This window comes from Lissotriton vulgaris, chromosome 1_1 (assembly GCF_964263255.1).
Source record: "Lissotriton vulgaris chromosome 1_1, aLisVul1.2, whole genome shotgun sequence".
Taxonomy (NCBI): domain Eukaryota; kingdom Metazoa; phylum Chordata; class Amphibia; order Caudata; family Salamandridae; genus Lissotriton; species Lissotriton vulgaris.
Window position 1 is genome coordinate 962140999 of NC_141685.1, and position 16918 is coordinate 962157916.

General features: G+C 43.9%; 1 protein-coding gene across 1 annotated transcript in view; it reads right to left on the minus strand.

The window, feature by feature from the left end:
• MYO1A (myosin IA) overlaps window positions 1–16918 on the minus strand; it is a 359821-nt gene that overhangs the window by 80421 nt on the left and 262482 nt on the right. The window contains exon 17 of the mRNA XM_086959948.1: window positions 14264–14490. Coding sequence (XP_086816074.1) covers window positions 14264–14490 — 227 coding nt within the window. The remainder of the gene's footprint in view (window positions 1–14263; window positions 14491–16918) is intronic.

The following is a 16918-nucleotide window of genomic DNA, read 5'->3' on the forward strand; positions in this document are numbered from 1 at the left end:
TTTGCATCTGAAGTAAATGATAGCTACGAGTCCTTTATAAAACTTTCATTGCGATATCACCTAGTAAGGGTCGCATACGGAAGAAGTAGTAGGGTCTCCGAGGCTTGAATGGTAAGTAAATTAGTCCGCTGGTGAAAGCCTGACTTAGTATATATCCCAGGAAGAAGTGGATAAGTCAGGGGAATAACAGGTTCTATTTTACGTATGTAAAAGGTTAGGCAAAGAAGTCTATCCGGAGTGAATGAAAAGTAGACAGAAGTGGTTTACTAGCAGTGAAAGAAAATTCTTTTATCTATTTAGAACACTCAGACATAGTGGCAAACGTTGCGTGTTGTTGACTAAGATTTGCATTCGCACTTTAGGGAGAGTAAAAAGTTTCCGTTACCTTGTGAAGGAGGGAGTCGGGCGGAAAGCTGCTCTGACGTCACTCCGTGCCGCGCTGGTATTGGTCAAAACAGCGGGTGTGTAGTGAAGCTGAATTTGTGAAGGAGGGGTGAGTGCCGAAGCGTGAGACTCTGTCTTGCGGAAAGGCCGCGCACCCATTGGTTAAGGATCTTTTGTGTTCTCTGAGTTGATTGGGTATTACGAAATAAAAGTCGCGCTAGCATTGGAAGCACAAAGGTAAACAAAATTAATCAGGCCGAGTTAGAAGCGAGTCTGGAAAGTTGCATGTGGTATCCAGATTTCATACCGAATCCAAAGTACCTAGGATTTCATAAGGATCAGCTTATACGAGGTAGACCGCACATGATGTATGGAATAAAAAGGAAAATGTCACTTACTGATAAAATAAAGAATTTTTTTAAAACTGACAAGCCCATTAGAACGAGGGAAGGCGTGCTCATTCCCCCGCCGAATACTCCAGCCTCTTTCATGATGTTTGATAAAGGGTACCATACCTGTGTATGGTTAGAAAACTGGGCAAAGTATACCGCAGATGACGGAGTCCTAGCCTTCCCTGTTGAAGGTACATTTAATGGTCGGATTCTGTTTAACTTAAGGACCCGCATGAATGAATTACATCCTAGACCTAGGTTGACCCAGTACGAAGCCTTGGAGGAATGGGAGATTGAGGCTCTAGAGCGAGATAGACCCCGGATGGACAAGGGAGTAAGTAAATGGTATCCGAGGGTTCAAGCACAGACCAAAGAGCTGAAAATGAAACAGTGGAGGCAAACCATGATGACTGAAGGACTGTTCCCAATGATGGGGGTGTTAGAAGAGGGGAAAGGAAAAAGTAAAGAAAAGACCCATCATTTAATGCCCGTGGGGGACTCAGAGGATGAGCACCTAGAAGATCTGTTAATGAAAAATCCACCTCCCTATGTTACAGAATCAGAACCTGTGCATTCTCCAAACCCTTTTTCGAAGTATCCCAGATGTCGGAGGGATAGTGATACAGATGGAACGGGTACAGACAGTAAAATCAGTAATGGGGATGGGTTTTGCAGACCAAAATGTACGGTCCCAAATTATCAGCCGTTCGGAGAAGATCCACCTCGGTTGGTCACTCCGACTGCTCCCAGTATTTATCCTCCCTTAGTACCTCAGGTATTGCATGACCACTCTGCAGAAAAGGCTTTACGAGAGAAGGAGAAAGAAGCCCTGGCTAGACAGCGAGATGATTTAGTTCGAACCATTGCCCAGATACATCCCCATCCTGATTCCCTGACTATTCCAGTAACTATTGGTCCAGCTATTCCACTGTATAGAGATGACCTGGCTAGTCCTCGTCCTCCTGTTATCACCCCAATTATGCCCACTCCTAGCATTCCACTCCCGAGAAAAGAAATGCTCATAGATGATGATCAAGAGAGTGAATGTGAATCAGTGGTTCTGATGGACATGCCCATCAGGGAAACCAGAACTAGCATGTCAGGCTCCAGAAGTCAGAATAAGGCAAAAGAGGTTCTGATTGGGAGTACGTCGGGGGTTAGGAGTGCCACAGTAGTATCCCCAGAAGAATTAGACAGATGGACCAAGGAGCTGGAGAAGGAGGCCACTCCCCAACCGAAAACATTAGAGATATATAAATTGAGAATAGAAATAGAAGAGATGATGGCTGGAAATGTGGGAGTGGAACGCCTGAACTCTTTCAGTGAAGAAGAGTTACTGTTCATCAGTAAAAACCTTACCCGAAACGCTAGGTTGCTCCATGAAAGGATAATGGATACAGCCACAGAAATGGGAATTGATGTTAGCCGCTCCAAAATCCTTCAGAAACCATACCGAGTAGACTTTTCAGACAAAGATTTAGAAAGCTTGAATGTGGTGGGAAAACAGATCCAGATAAAGGAATTGTTGAAGCTCTTGCAGAAGTGGGGAGAGGTGGGGAAATGGAGAACCCGGTGGGCAAAGAAAAAGGAAGACAGCAGGGCTAAGTCTCAGGCTTCAGAATTCGTGTTGAAAGAAGTAAAGCCGACAGAAAAATTGTGCCCCATGAGAGAGGTCCCAGGAGGAAAATATGTACACGTCCCTTGGTCCCGACAGGATATTGTGTCATTTACAAATGACTTCCCGAAATTACGGGAAAAGCCTGTTGATTGGTACAGGCAGGTAGAACGCTTCATAAAAGTTCAGAAATGTCTCTTGAAAGACCTAGATGGGTTTTTCGACATTGTGGTCCCTGTAGACCTATGGACCGAATGTAAAATAGAAATTGATTGGCCTAATGATGAATATCCCAGAGATGAGAAAACAGGAGCTCCCTCACCTGATGTAATGAGGAAATATGACCAGGTCATACAGTACCTCAAGAAAAAGGTGCCCGCAAAAGAGACAGATTGGACCAGAATAGATAGAACCACCCAAGAACGTGATGAAACTGTACATTCCTTTTATGAAAGGTTACTTTAAGACCTGAAATATCACAATGGATTCGAGATAATAAAATCAGTTGGCAGGGAAAACCCATAGATGATGTCCTGAAGTATGCAAAATACTGCAAAGATGAAATCGAAAATAAAAAGAAGGCTCTCAAAGAAAAGGTAATGTGGGCACAGGTGAAATTAGCTGAACAGCAGGAAAAACAGTTAAGTAAATTAACTTCTAGTAATAATGCTCAGAATGCCACTGCTGGGGGAGGAGGAAAGCCCCGAGCTAAAATGAGTCGGGAAGAGGCCATGAAGAAGTTTCCGTGCCATGGGTGCGGCCAGATAGGGCATTGGAGAGACGAGTGTCCACACCTGCAGGCCGGTAATGCCCCTGTAAATGGTTTAAATCCACAGGTGCCGAAAGAAGGGACAAGAAAGAACCAGCAACAGGTAAAATTACCTCCAGTACCTCGCGCTCCTAGACAAAATTTTAAGAATCAGGGTCAGCAGAATGAGAGGGCGGAAGTATGGGAAATCGAGAATGAAAGAAATGCCATCATTCCACAGTATTTGTTAAACGATACCTTCCTCTGTGAAGATCAAGATTGACGGGGCCTGAGAGGGGAGGACGAGGAGTGCGTGCTTGGCGCCTCCTTACCGGTAGACCAGACTGGACCATACATTGAAGGAAAGGTTGAAGGAAAAGACGTCACCTTTCTGTTGGACACTGGTGCTACTAGATCTACTGTAAGAACAGTGGATGTTCCTAACCTACCCCTCTCGGGAGAAGCGATCCAAGTAGTGGGTGTTTCCAATCAAATAATAAGTACTCCAGTAACTGAACCAATGGAAGTTTCTATAGGAAATTTCAAAGAAATGCACAGATTTGTGGTCTGTGATTCCAGTCCTGTGAACCTGCTAGGACGTGATTTGTTGTGCAAGATGCATTGTACCATCTATTGCACACCAAAGGGCGTCGAAATTCAGACCCCCGATGAAGATGGTTTGTACAAGCTGATGTTGGTCAGACAAGATTCTGATATCAAACCTTTAACAGTTGAGGATTTACCTGAAGAGCTCCAGTTAAGAGTAGTTCCAGAAGTGTGGGATTTCACAGGAAAAGATGTAGGCTTAATGGCAAATGTGGACCCAGTTAAAATAGCAATAAAAACCAATGCTGTATACCCCAAAACGAGACAGTACAAAATGAGTGCAGAAGTAAAAGCAGGAGTAGCGACTGAGATTACCAGGCTGCTCAAAGCAGAAATAATAGAGGAAGTGATGAGCAGTCCCTGTAATTCACCTATCATTGGGATCAAAAAGCCTAGTGGGAAATACCGGGTGGTGCAAGATTTGCGCAAGGTAAACCAGATTGTTGTGCCTTGCTGTCCTGTGGTGCCTAACCCTGCAGTGATACTATATCAGATTCCCTGGAATGCAGAATGGTTCACTGTCATTGACCTGTGCCATGCATTATTTTCCATCCCATTGCATCCAGAAAGCAAGTTCCTTTTTAGTTTTGAATTTGACAGTCATATCTATGTCTGGAATCGTGTCCCCCAGGGGTACACCGAAAGTCCATCGATTTTCAACCAGATACTAAAAAAGTGCCTTGAAACCCTAGTGCTGCCAAGAGAGTCTGTTTTGGTACAGTACATAGATGACCTGTTAGTGGCATCTAAAACCCAGACGGACTGTGTCACAGACACAATTGCCTTGCTGAATCACCTAGGAAAAGGAGGACATAAAGTGTCACCTGACAAGTTACAATTTTGTAAGAACTCAGTGAAGTATCTGGGGCACCAGATAGAAAAAGGAATCAGGAAAGTTACTACAGAAAGAATCAAAATAATTAAAGCAATGGAACTGCCCAGAACACAGAAAGAGGTGAGAATGTTCTTAAGAGTTGTGGGTTACTGCAGACAATGGATTGTAGGATTTGCGGCTCTAGCAAAACCCCTGATAAAAATGACCAAGAAAGGAGTAGAAGACCCCGTCAGTTGGGACAGTGAAAGCATGAACGCTTGGGTAACTCTGAGAAACTGTCTATGTACCGCTCCTGCATTGGGTATGCCTGATTACAGTAAGCCCTTTGAGCTATTCTGTGACACGAGAGAGAATTGTGCTCTTTCAGTCCTGACCCAGGAGCACGGATTAGTTAGACGACCGGTGGCCTATTTTTCGGCCACCCTAGATCCGGTGGCTGCTGGATTACCTGGATGCCTGAAAGCAGTGGCTGCTACTTGCGTCAGTCTGGAACAGAGTGAGAACATTGTCATGGGACATCACGTCACTGTATATGTTCCTCATTCTGTTGTAATCCTACTGACAAGAACTAAGACCCAGTACCTCACACCTAGTCGGCTGACTAAGTATGAGAGAATTTTGATTGGTGCTGAAAATGTAACCATTTCCCGGTGCAATGTCCTAAACCCTGCGACACTGTTACCTGTTCCTCTGGATGTAGAAATTAAAGAGGGAGGGGAACATAATTGCATCGATTTAACTGAGTTCAGTACTAAGCCCCGTCCGGACATTCGTGAGATAGCTTTACTTGATGGAGATCTTACCATCTTTGTGGATGGCTCGTGTTTAAGACATGAAAGTGGAAGACTGTGTGCTGCATATGCTGTGGTCACATTGACGGAAACAATAGAAGCATCTTACTTATGCGAGGTGAAATCTGCACAAGTGGCAGAGCTCATCACGTTAACCAGAGCATGTAAGAGGGGTAAGAACAAGAGAATAACTGTTTACACCGACAGCCAGTACTGTTACGGGGTTGTTCATGACTTCGGCCAATTGTGGTTGCAAAGAGAATTCATGACTTCCTCAGGCACCCCTATCAGAAATGGAAAGGTGGTGCATAACTTACTGGAAGCTATCCAATTGCCCAAAGAATTGGCTGTGGTCAAGTGCGCGGCTCACAAATCTGGGAATGATGATGTGACCGCCAGTAATAGGTACGCTGACCAAATTGCCCAATTTTGTGCCCGATACCAAATGTCCCTCCAAATTGCGTTGTGGGGTGGAACCAGCTGCCAACTTATGTTGTTTGAGAATGTGTCAACGTGGGAAGAATTAAAGGATTTGCAACAGGCAACAGACAGGCAAGAAAAAGGCAGGTGGGCAGCAGATGGATGCAAATTGAGAGATGATGGTGTGGTGGTAAACTCGACTGGGGTGCCTGTATTGCCTGACAGCCTGATAGACCCCATGGTCAGAATGATACATGAACCAACACATATGGGAAGGGACGCAATGTGTCGGGTGTTTGACAAGGTGTTCTGTAATTCAAAATTCAGGAACCAGGCGGAAAGGCTTTGCCAGAGGTGCCTAGTGTGTCAGCAATTCAATGCAGGAAAAAGGACTGTGGTAGAACAGAGTACTATCGGAAAGGCAGTAGGTCCCTTTGTCAGAATGCAGGCAGACTTTATAACAATGCCTAGGTGTCAAGGGTATAGATATATCTTAGTCATAGTTTGCCTATTCTCCCGGTGGGTGGAAGCGTATCCCGCAAAGAAAAATGATGCCCTAACTACAGCCAAGTTATTGCTCAGGGAGTTGATACCTAGGTACGGAATTCCCGAGACAATCGAAACGGACCAAGGTGGGCATTTTGCCAACAATGTCCTAGAAGAACTCTGTAAAGCATTCAAAATGAAGCAAAGACAGCATTGTGCCTACCGTCCAGAGGCTTCTGGGGTAGTGGAGCAAATAAATGGCACCCTGAAATCCAGATTGGCCAAAATGTGTGATTCCACAAAGATGAACTGGATAGAGGCTTTACCCCTTGTGCTGATGAGTTTGAGAAGTATCCCGAACAGAAAAACTGGCCTAAGTCCCCATGAAGTGTTAATGGGAAGAGTGATGCGACAGGCATGGGTACCCGGACACAAACTGCTAAGCATTTCTGATGATATGGTATTAGAATACTGCAAGCAGCTGGGTGACCAAGTGCGTTCTCTCTCTCAGCAGATTGGAGAGACAGCTGACGAGTGGCCAAAAACTCCAGCACATAAACTGCAACCAGGAGATTGGGTGGCGTTAAAGAAACACACCCGGAGCAGGTGCCTGAAACCAAGGTGGGGAAAGCCACGACAAGTGATCCTCGTCACTACAACTGCTGTAAAGTGTGCTGGTGTACCGAAGTGGATCCACGCCAGCCACACAAAGCGGGTAACTGGAGAAAACGCGACTGGAGCTGAAGGCAGCGCAGCTGAAGAGGCTTCCGAGGAGGAAAGTCCGGAGCTAGCTGACATCGAACTGCCGAGCACAAGTCGAGACGTTGAATGGTTCCCCGCCGACGACCAGGTTCATGACCCAATACGAACCAGGAAATATTCCTACTTAGACAGTGAGTGGGATAGTCCAGGTGAGCTAGAAATAGAGGAAGAAGGTCAGGTCAACGAGAACCACATCACACCTGATCAGGAAGTAGGCCAAGTAGGGTCAGATCAAGACATCGAAACTCCTCCTGAAACTCCGGAGACTGGAGAGGGACAGATAATAATTAGAGCTGACGTTCATGCAGAAGAAAACGAAGGAATCGAAGAGCATGAACAGGAGCAGATAGAAATAGACCAACGTGCTCAGACAACCGAAATAAAAGCAACCAAAAATAAAAAGCAAGTACGATTTGAATCTGAGCAGGGTAAGATTAGGGACCAGGCAGAAGAAATAGATGAAAGACCTGGAACTAGTCAGACAGGCAGGGAAACAGAGGTGCCACGACAAAAAGTAAAGAGAGTGCACAAAGAAGGCCAAGTTTCCTCAACTACTGGGAGGCACGGAGGCAGAAGTGCACCCCGATACGTCAAGAGACTGAGGCTCAGACTAAAGACAGTCGAAGAAAAACTGAAAGACTGAAAAAGGGCTGAAAGTGAAAGAAAGGCAGCCCAAGGCAAGTCGCTAAGAAAGAGCGACAGAGTAAAGAAACAGAACCGACTGTATCGGAGCCCTGAATGGACTTACTTTGTGTTGGAGGAAATTGACGAGCCCCACCACAGTGGCAACAGTGACGAAGAGTCCATCGCTGATCGGAGTTCTGACGAAGACCCTCCTTGAGAAAGCCCCGAAGTGTGCCTCTGGTACAAAGAAACGAAGAGGGGTAGCAAAAGCCACCTGTAAGCTAAAAATGTCTGATCCGAATGTCTCTGGAAGATCCAGATGTGGGTGTCTTAAAACTTGCTGTAAGATATGCTTGTGTAGTATAGCAATGCTAATAGTAATGTGGATAGGACTAACAGTTTTTCTACCTTTTATGATAAGTAAAAATCCTAACTTGTCCCCTACTGAACCAGAAGCAGTAGACGTAGGGGCTGTACAGACTGCAGAGACACCACGAAGCTTAGAAAGACGTGACAAACAAATAAGTCTGACACACACACAACCTAATTTAGAAGCATCAGATGAGGATGGACTACACTTTCACAAAATGAGAAACAGGACACATTTAAATGTTTTTGCTAACTTGTTAGTGCATTACGTAGAAGCTATGGAAATAGAGGACTGTTATGTCTGCATGAAGCTACCAACCTCAGTGGCTGAAGGCGTGACATATCACCATCTACCTTTAACCTATGGAATTTCCTGTAGTATATTAGCTAGCTTGTTTTATAGGAGCACTTTACAGTACTATTATTCAAATGCTGACGTAGTATTTTCTGAGCTTCCTATTAGAGGACACCTGAACCTTGTACATATTAAAAGTGACGTGACCCGTTATATGGGAGAATATTTTCTGACTATAGGCAACATAGATTTAGATGAAGCAAGACAAGCTAATCTGACCTGTTCTCTACAAGAGCAGGAAAAGATGTTCATAAAAATGGCAGACAGAAGGAGGGAAAAGTTTCAGAAGAAAGCAAATGACGAAAAGGATAGAGTCCCTAGGTGGGCTGAGCACATGGATAACACCTCGCAAGGCGAAGCTAATCCTGCCTTGTTGTTGGATTTTGAACGCAAGGGGAAACTTTGTATCCATAGGGAAAAGACAGAGTACTATAACAATGTATTCATCGGTTCCAGCGAGTGTGAACATAATTACAAGGTAATTGGAGGTTGGGGTTTCAAAAATGGGTCAGAACCTGTGTTTCCCGGAATATATTATATATGTGGGAACAAGGCTTATTTCAAATTGCCGGACCACTGGTATGGAAGCTGCTACTTTGGCATTGTTTTCCCGAAAATATACCATGTGAATAACGCAGCTGGAAGCGATGAAGAGACTAATGGCTTAGTGCGTAGTAAACGTGAAAGTGTAGGTGAAATTATAGGTGATATTTTTAGTGCACTGATACCTGGAATGGGGGTAGTTCTGAACACTCATAGAATCTGCAAATTGTCTACAGTAGTGGACCGGCTATCAACGGACACTGCTGCTGGATTCCTGATGGTCAATACTGAAATGGTTGCGATCAGATCAATGGTTTTGCAAAACCGTCTTGCTCTTGACACCCTATTAGCAAAAGAGGGCGGAGTCTGTAGAATGCTGAAAGCGCAACATTGTTGCACTTACATTCCTGATAAAAGTATCGAATTAAAACAATATGTGAAGAACATAACTAATTTGGAAAAAGAACTCAAACCATTGGAGGTTGACAGTGCCTGGACGAGACTGACTGGAGGTCTCTCCTCTATAGGTAGTTGGTTTACTAACCTAGGTAGAAATATTTTGTGGAAAATACTGATGCCAATAGTTGTAATAGGCGTAGTTGTATTGATCATTTTCATTTGCTGCAAATGCCAGAAATGCAAAAAGAAATATACAGTAAATAAGAGGGGGGTGAAGAGAAATATTGATGAACTAGAATTAGAAGAATTAAGGAATGAAGTCTACAAAAAGGTGAAAAATCACCACTCTCATAGAGAAGCTGAAAGAAAACTCAACAATAAGTTTGTTGAAATCCAAATGAATGATGTGGATGAATGAGAAAAAGTTGGCATCTGTTTCCTTTATGTGGTGATGATAGTAAATATCATCAAAGAGGGGATTGATGGAGCAAGGATTCGCATGTAAAGCGCCTTGCTCACATACAAGAACCTTGCCTAAATGTATAATCATATTAATCCAGTTGTTCGTCATCTATTAAGCGGTTTTTCCAAACACGCGGGTGTCCCAGGATGCTTGCTTGTATGTCTTTCCCATACTAACGAAGCTTGCACTAAAGAAATGGCTGCTTCGCTGAAGTTCAGTCTGCGCATGCGTCGGTCATACCCATGTGATGTGACGCACTCGCATTCTGGAGGGAGTCTATTGCACATGCGCACTGCTGCAAACATGGCCGCTTGTCTTTTACCACGCTCTGTGCTTGCTACAGCTGCTTCAGCCTATCTGTCTTTTCGCACTAAACAGTAATGCTATAGTTATTATAAAGTAAGGGATGTTTAGAATTTCATCATGGTATACAGTGTGATCATTTTATATGTGATTTTAATTTGTTCTCGCTTACTTTTCATGTACCGCGTCTCTGGGGCTGGGAAATTCGGGAGTGGAGCCATACTTGAAGCTCTGCTGGGCTCCGACATGTGACCAGGGAAAAACTCTACTGCGCAGAAGCTGAAACAAGCCAGCTGGCTCCTGAAGCACAATGCGCCTGAGAAACTCTCTGGGAAGAACAAATCTCACCTTGGAAGAAGCAATACTGTTGCTACCTATTATGAACTTTACTGTACTGCTGTATGCTTATGCATGGGAACGTGAACCCAAGGGGCGGGTAGGAACATTTCAATATTTAGGATAGGAAAGTCGAATTCTAGGAGGTGGTAATGACCGCACCACCTCTCCTGACCAATCATAATGTGGGAAACTGTCACTTGCAACATTAGTGGGTGGTCTGAGGGACCCCAAAACAGTAGAACTGCCCTAGTTTAGCTTAGGAAAATTGTCCGACTTGTCCGAGTAGCAGACCTGTCACTGACCCTACGAACTCTATAGGTGCTCAATCTAAAGTGCTGCGGAGCACTCTGTCCATACTTTCCACAAACTCCTAAGGGGTGGAAATAATCCTAAGTGCTGGCGAAGCACTTTGCTGGGAAATTCGAAAACCCAATCGGGGTTGCTGGCGGATTACTTGCAGGAGAGGGGTAACGCAGGCGTTGCTGTCCGAAGCTGTGGGTGTTGGTCGTACCCTGGGAGGCCCAGTCTTGACCCAAAACCTGAGGGGTATCCTGTCCTGACTGTCCTTGGGCTGTGTCTACTCGCATTCTGGGAGTCCAAATCCTTGAGGGTCCTTGTCCCCGTCTTTTCCAAACTGACCCGTGGCCAGGGTTAGTTCTCACTCCTAATTAGGTAAATATGAACTGTGGGTTTGCGTCTTTTCCATAGTCTTCTCTCACTTAGACTCATATCTTTTTCTCTTTCTTAAGGGAATAATCTTGACTTTGAGATTGATTTCTGAAATGCCAAACTATATACGTTTTGCTTATTAGAATTGTTCCACATCTCTCCCTTCCTTTAGAACTTTGCTGAATTGTCGAATTTATTAGTATGTTCCAATTTTTTCCCTTCCTTTAGTATGATTGCGGTGAACTTAGCAAGAATAGTCTAAAGAACGTAGGTTAAGTACATGTTCTAGGTCCCATCCATGTCCTATGTCCTAGTATAAAGTTGCAGTCACTAGCTCTGTTCTAAATTCCTACCTTTAGTCTTCCCATATACTCAAATGGTCCTAAGTTTAATTCATAGTTACTTAGTGGTTTTGATACTAATGATTGACGTATTATTCTGCATATCACTTATTGCCTTGTCATATTTTCTTTGAACTTCTATATAAAACTTTTAACATCATCAGGTGTCTGTGGTCATTTTACAGAAATTGTGGATAAGTATGTACTGATTTATAAAGAGTATTTTTCCTAGGCCCCTGTCTACTATTTCCCTGATAGCTCCAGATCTGTCATAAGTAATGTGCCTGTGGTAAGTCGGGTACATGGTAAGCAGAGGTGAAACCAAACTTTAATTGCTCATAGCAGCGTGCAGGAGGAGAAGAAAAAAGGTAATCTTCACCCGGTTCACCCAAATGTCATTGTTGTATCTGAATTTGCACGCCAGGGCCCAGTGCGTGTAAGAAATTGGTAATCTCGGTGACCCGGGTGGACTGCGCGCTCTATCAAGACGTCCTCTCCTGGGCACCCCCAAGGTGTAGGCCAGGCATCCTCAGCGTTGTGGGGGCCGTTGTGGAGATTAAGCAAGCTATTGCCCAGAGTTGCAGAGTGGGACTCCATGATTGGAATAGGCACCGAGGCGAGAATTATCAGGTCCGTGGAATTTTGAGCCCAAGACCCGCCGAGGCGGGGAATTGAACCCTGGTCCCGGGCTAGACCTCTGCATCAGGGTCTGCCGCTCTAACCATTGAGCCACACTTCTCCACTATGTGGTTCTTTAAAAACCATTCCCCCACGTGACTCTTGCATTGAAAGCATACATGTCCCATAATGCACAGAGGAGGTAATTGTATTCTTTGCCAACTGCGATGTATTTTTCTAATGAAACATGACTGTATTTCCTGTGCAATTTGTGAAAATAAAGTTCTTACAAAAATCGAATCACGTGCATTTTTCACTTTCCTTTGGCACAGTCAGTATTCTTTCTAAAAGTTGCTGTGTGTCCTGGAAAAGGCAAGAGTAGAATGTTTCACCTCCTCTCGTATCCCTTGCTCACCTCAGCCTTGAGTAACTCACTTGGCACTTTAGTGAATGTTAGGGGCTCGTGCAATATGGCGGGACACGGATGCAGAACATGGGAAAATTAAGAACTCCACAGCAGGGCAAACTTCCCTATGGTGGCTGTCAGTGGGCACCAAAAGGTATAGCTTCGGGCATAATATCTAAAGAGACCTTCGAACAAGTGAACAAGTAAACAAGAACTGCACTTTTGTTCTAGTTTATAAAGTATGGACCTGTCCCCGGAATGCTTCAAGTACTGTAGAGAGGTGGAGTTAAATACAAGGAGTAAACACACTTAATAGAACATATTCCTGATGACATCTGGCAGAGATGCCCCGTCAGAGAGTGTGTTCCAACCCACCCCTGTCTCTTGTGTGTTTTTCTCTTTTTTTTAACACATTTTTTTAAGTTAGTAGCAGGCACAAATTAAAAATACAGCAAATATTTCACAACTCGAACAGAAACTACAAATAAGAGGTAATGTACAATAACACATTTTAGACAGGCTAAATTAATAGCTAATCAATTAAATATCGTATTTAATATCTGAAGTTTATGACGCGTCTTAATTGTAGCAGAGATGCGTCAGTTTCATTGCGCCGGGCAAAAAAAAAACCTTTCGCCACCATGGATGCGTTCTATTTACAATACGGCGCACCATGGAGCAAGGAGAAACAGATGCGTCAGAAGTTGTGATGCATCTGTTGGCGCAAAAATAACGCATTGCTGGAGTCGTGTCGCAAGCATGACAGAACTCCAGCAATGCATGAAAAGGCCTATACCTAATACACTGCATCACACCTTACGCCTGCTAAGGTTTTAACGCAGTGTCTTCCTAGAATTGGCGCAGTGAAATCTTGTAGATTTCACTATGTCACTTTTACGAGACTTTCCTGCTTGGGAACGCCAACGCTGCATACTTTATACCTGACCCAGGTATAATGTCACGCTGGGCTTTACAACGTGACGCATCTCCCTAGATGTGTCACGTTGTAAATGGGCTGAAACGTGGCACATTGTTTGTGCCGCCATTGCATTACAAAGAGTGACGCAACGGCGGGGTAAAAGTGTCACAAGGGGCTTCTAAATCTCCCCCGGAATGTGAGAAGCCAGGTGGCTATTAATAGATAAGTCCCCGTAATTAAGAATAATATTGGCACATTTAACGTCACTTCGTAGGATGGGTGATAAGTGCCAGTTAATGATTCTGTGTTAAATTATTCACAAATTAATTATAAGTTTGTGCCAAAACTGATTTCTGTATGCACAAAGACTTTTAAGACAAGTAGAAAATTATAGGTAATACACAATCCCATCAATTTTCTTTGCATAATTTCTCGATCTTTCTCCATATTTCATTAGTCCCTGAAAACAGAGGCTCCTCTAAAGGGAGACTGAGTCTTATTTTCAAGGCGCCCGAAGAGCAGGCAGGCCTGTGTTTAACTTGGGAGTGACTTTGCACCAGCTGGAGCAGACTTTCAGAGGCACCAGCATGTAGGCAGATTTCACAACAAATGTCAACAAAGGTCAGTCCTCGGCTGCATGCAGACATGGACCATGAGGTCAGGCAGTAGCCTTAGAACACGTACTGTTGGCTTTAAATATAACAAATGGCCCAAAAAATGCATTTTTTGTCTGGGTTTAGGGGGAGCTCCAAAGGCAAAATGAAATTCTGCTCGGAGTTATCAAAATCCGTGTACCATTGCTGCAAAGGTTCCCTGCCCCCATCCCCATAAAATCTCGAACCGAGACACAAAATAGACCCTGATTTTTCAGGTTACCTGATGTAACTTGGCGTTTTGGAATAGAGGTTCGTCATCAGCGTCATCACCGAGCTCTTGAACTGGTACCCTGCAGTGGAGGGGCGCTTCAGAGACGACTTGTGTGGGTCGCCCTCGGGGAACAAAGAGCTCACCAGCTTGTGCCTGGACTTCCACATGGCCTGGGAGAGGGCTCGGTACAACAGGTCATTGTTCTTGTCCACAAATCCCTGAACGTTGTAGTTAACCTGCAGCACAAAGAAGGGAGGGGTGCATTACTTGTACAGGGCACCCCACAACACGAACTGTCTTTCGTCATTTCATGAATCCTATATATGTTATTACCTAAGTTCAGTGTTGGCCGGCACAGGTAAAAGGCGGTGGGGTGGTGGGGCGATGCAGGGCAGGGTGTGGCATGGTGGTGGGGAGGGGGTTCGACAGAATAAGTATTATTTATTTATTTAATTATACCTATTCCGTCGTCTGTCGACTTGCCCCACCCTGCCTCTCCGCGTTTACCCGTGCCGGCCGCCGCTGCCTAAGTTATTGTTACTTATTTGATTAACTAGTGGGAAAAGAAACTGTGTAGCAAACCAATTATTATTGTACTGCCCTAATAACACAATTAGTGTTCTGCGACCTAAATAATTATTAGCTGAGGCAAAATGATGTATCAAAATTCGGAGACCATTTTATTTTTTGATTTTTTCTCCCTTTTGTCTATTTTTTGTATATATTATTCATAATTTTTACATACTTTTTTGTCTTTCAATTATTTACACCATTTACATTCAAATACATATATTACATATATTCACATAACTATATAACAAACGAAGAGACAAAAATGGAATAAGTGCTATACGATATATCCAGTCGATGGAAAAGTTGAAGAAGGCAATGCGGTGGAATAGAACTACGCGCGTTTCGGCCAGTGGCCTTCGTCAGGTGAGCGTCAATCGCAGATTAAAGACATGACAATGTGTAACATAAGTAGGTATTGGATCTAATGAATCTTCACTTTAGTATTTCTCACTAGTTATTGTTCCTGATGATAACGTTTCATTTTTACTTGTACAAGTCTTTCACCAGTCATTCGTAGACATCTGCGTACTGGACAGAATTTTTACCTTCGAGAAGAGATATTTAAAATATTTTCTAATGTAGGTACTGTATGGCAGCCTTTCTTAATGCTTTAATTGGTCTGCAGAGGAATCACTCGTTTATTGCAACAATGTTGTTTCAACTTCCTGAGTCAAAGACATCCGTCTAATTGTTTCTCGTTCTTTCTTAATGCTTTAAATGATCTGCTGAGGAATCGCTCGTTTTTAGCGGGGGTTCTCGTCTGGCATCTACTTCTCTTTACGGCCGTAAAGAGAAGTAGATGCCAGACGAGAACCCCCGCGTTCCATTGAAGCACATAACAGCAAAGATAATCCGACCAGCAAACTACAAATAAAGATCGTCTTAATAACAGACCAAAAGCAGAACGAGAAACAATAAGACGGATGTCTGTGACTCAGGAACCTGAAACAACATTGTTGCTAAAAACGACAGGAGCCGCGTCAGGAGCCGCATTACATTCCAAACAACGTAATAGACATTTGACCTTTTGAGCTGCAACCATCCTTTCTGTTGAAATCAGCAGATTATGCAGCAGACGGTGAATTATGTGGCAAGTGCGGAAAACCCATAACAATGCTGAAAACATAGCAGTCACAGAATCGCATCATTCCAATGGCCCTGTCTACGGGGTTTATGTAGAGATCGATGCAGTGGGCGCTAAACAAACTGAGCTATCTAGCCACCCGAAAGGAAGGGGTCGGAGTCAAGAATTAATGATTAACATGCCCAATGGGCATCATAAATATATTTCATCAGGTCTGAAATAGAGCCAAAAAGGATGCAAAATGTGAAATTATTTCCAAAAATGTCAGCTGAGCTGAAATAAGCAAGGTCCAGCTCTCAGGAAGAAACTTAGTATGTGCAGACAGAATAGGTCTCATTCTGAACACTGAGTTTCATTTCCTCTTTTTTCCACTTTTCACATCTGTTCAATTTGGCATCTAATGTTAGAGCTCCTTAAGAGAAGGACAAGCTGGGATGCAAAATGGGCAAAATGTACTTCTTTCAGTGCTGCTACTTTTCCTTGAATTGTATCGCCCATCCTGCTGCCTTCGTATTAGTGTTCTGTGTGGCACTGTAAATTGAAAGGTGGTTCGCTCTGCATGCAGTATTTTTTACTTTGCCTGTAGATTTCAATTCCTTCAGTGGTCCAGTGTGACACCACAGGTTGCCTTATTGTGTATTGCATCTGTGGGTTTCAGCCTATGGGATTCTGCGCTTAGACATGATGGCGGGCATGTGACACAAGCAGCCATAGGACACTCTTAATCATCTTTAAAACCTGCTTATTGGCAGTCTGGCGTTAAATGCAGGACCGGACTGGCCATAGCGGGAACCAGGCAATCCCCCGGTGCGCCGCACGATGGGGCCGGTTTTGGGCCCCTGAGGGACGTTTTTATTACAGGGCCGTTTTTGCAGCATAGCTGCAAAATACTTCCATATCAGTTTGTTGTGGTCCTGCGTGCCTTTATTAAGCTTGTAATGCACTAAAATCAAACGCACCCTCTCCCTGATCAGTAAATTCAGTTCTTTAATAATGTTAAAACTCCA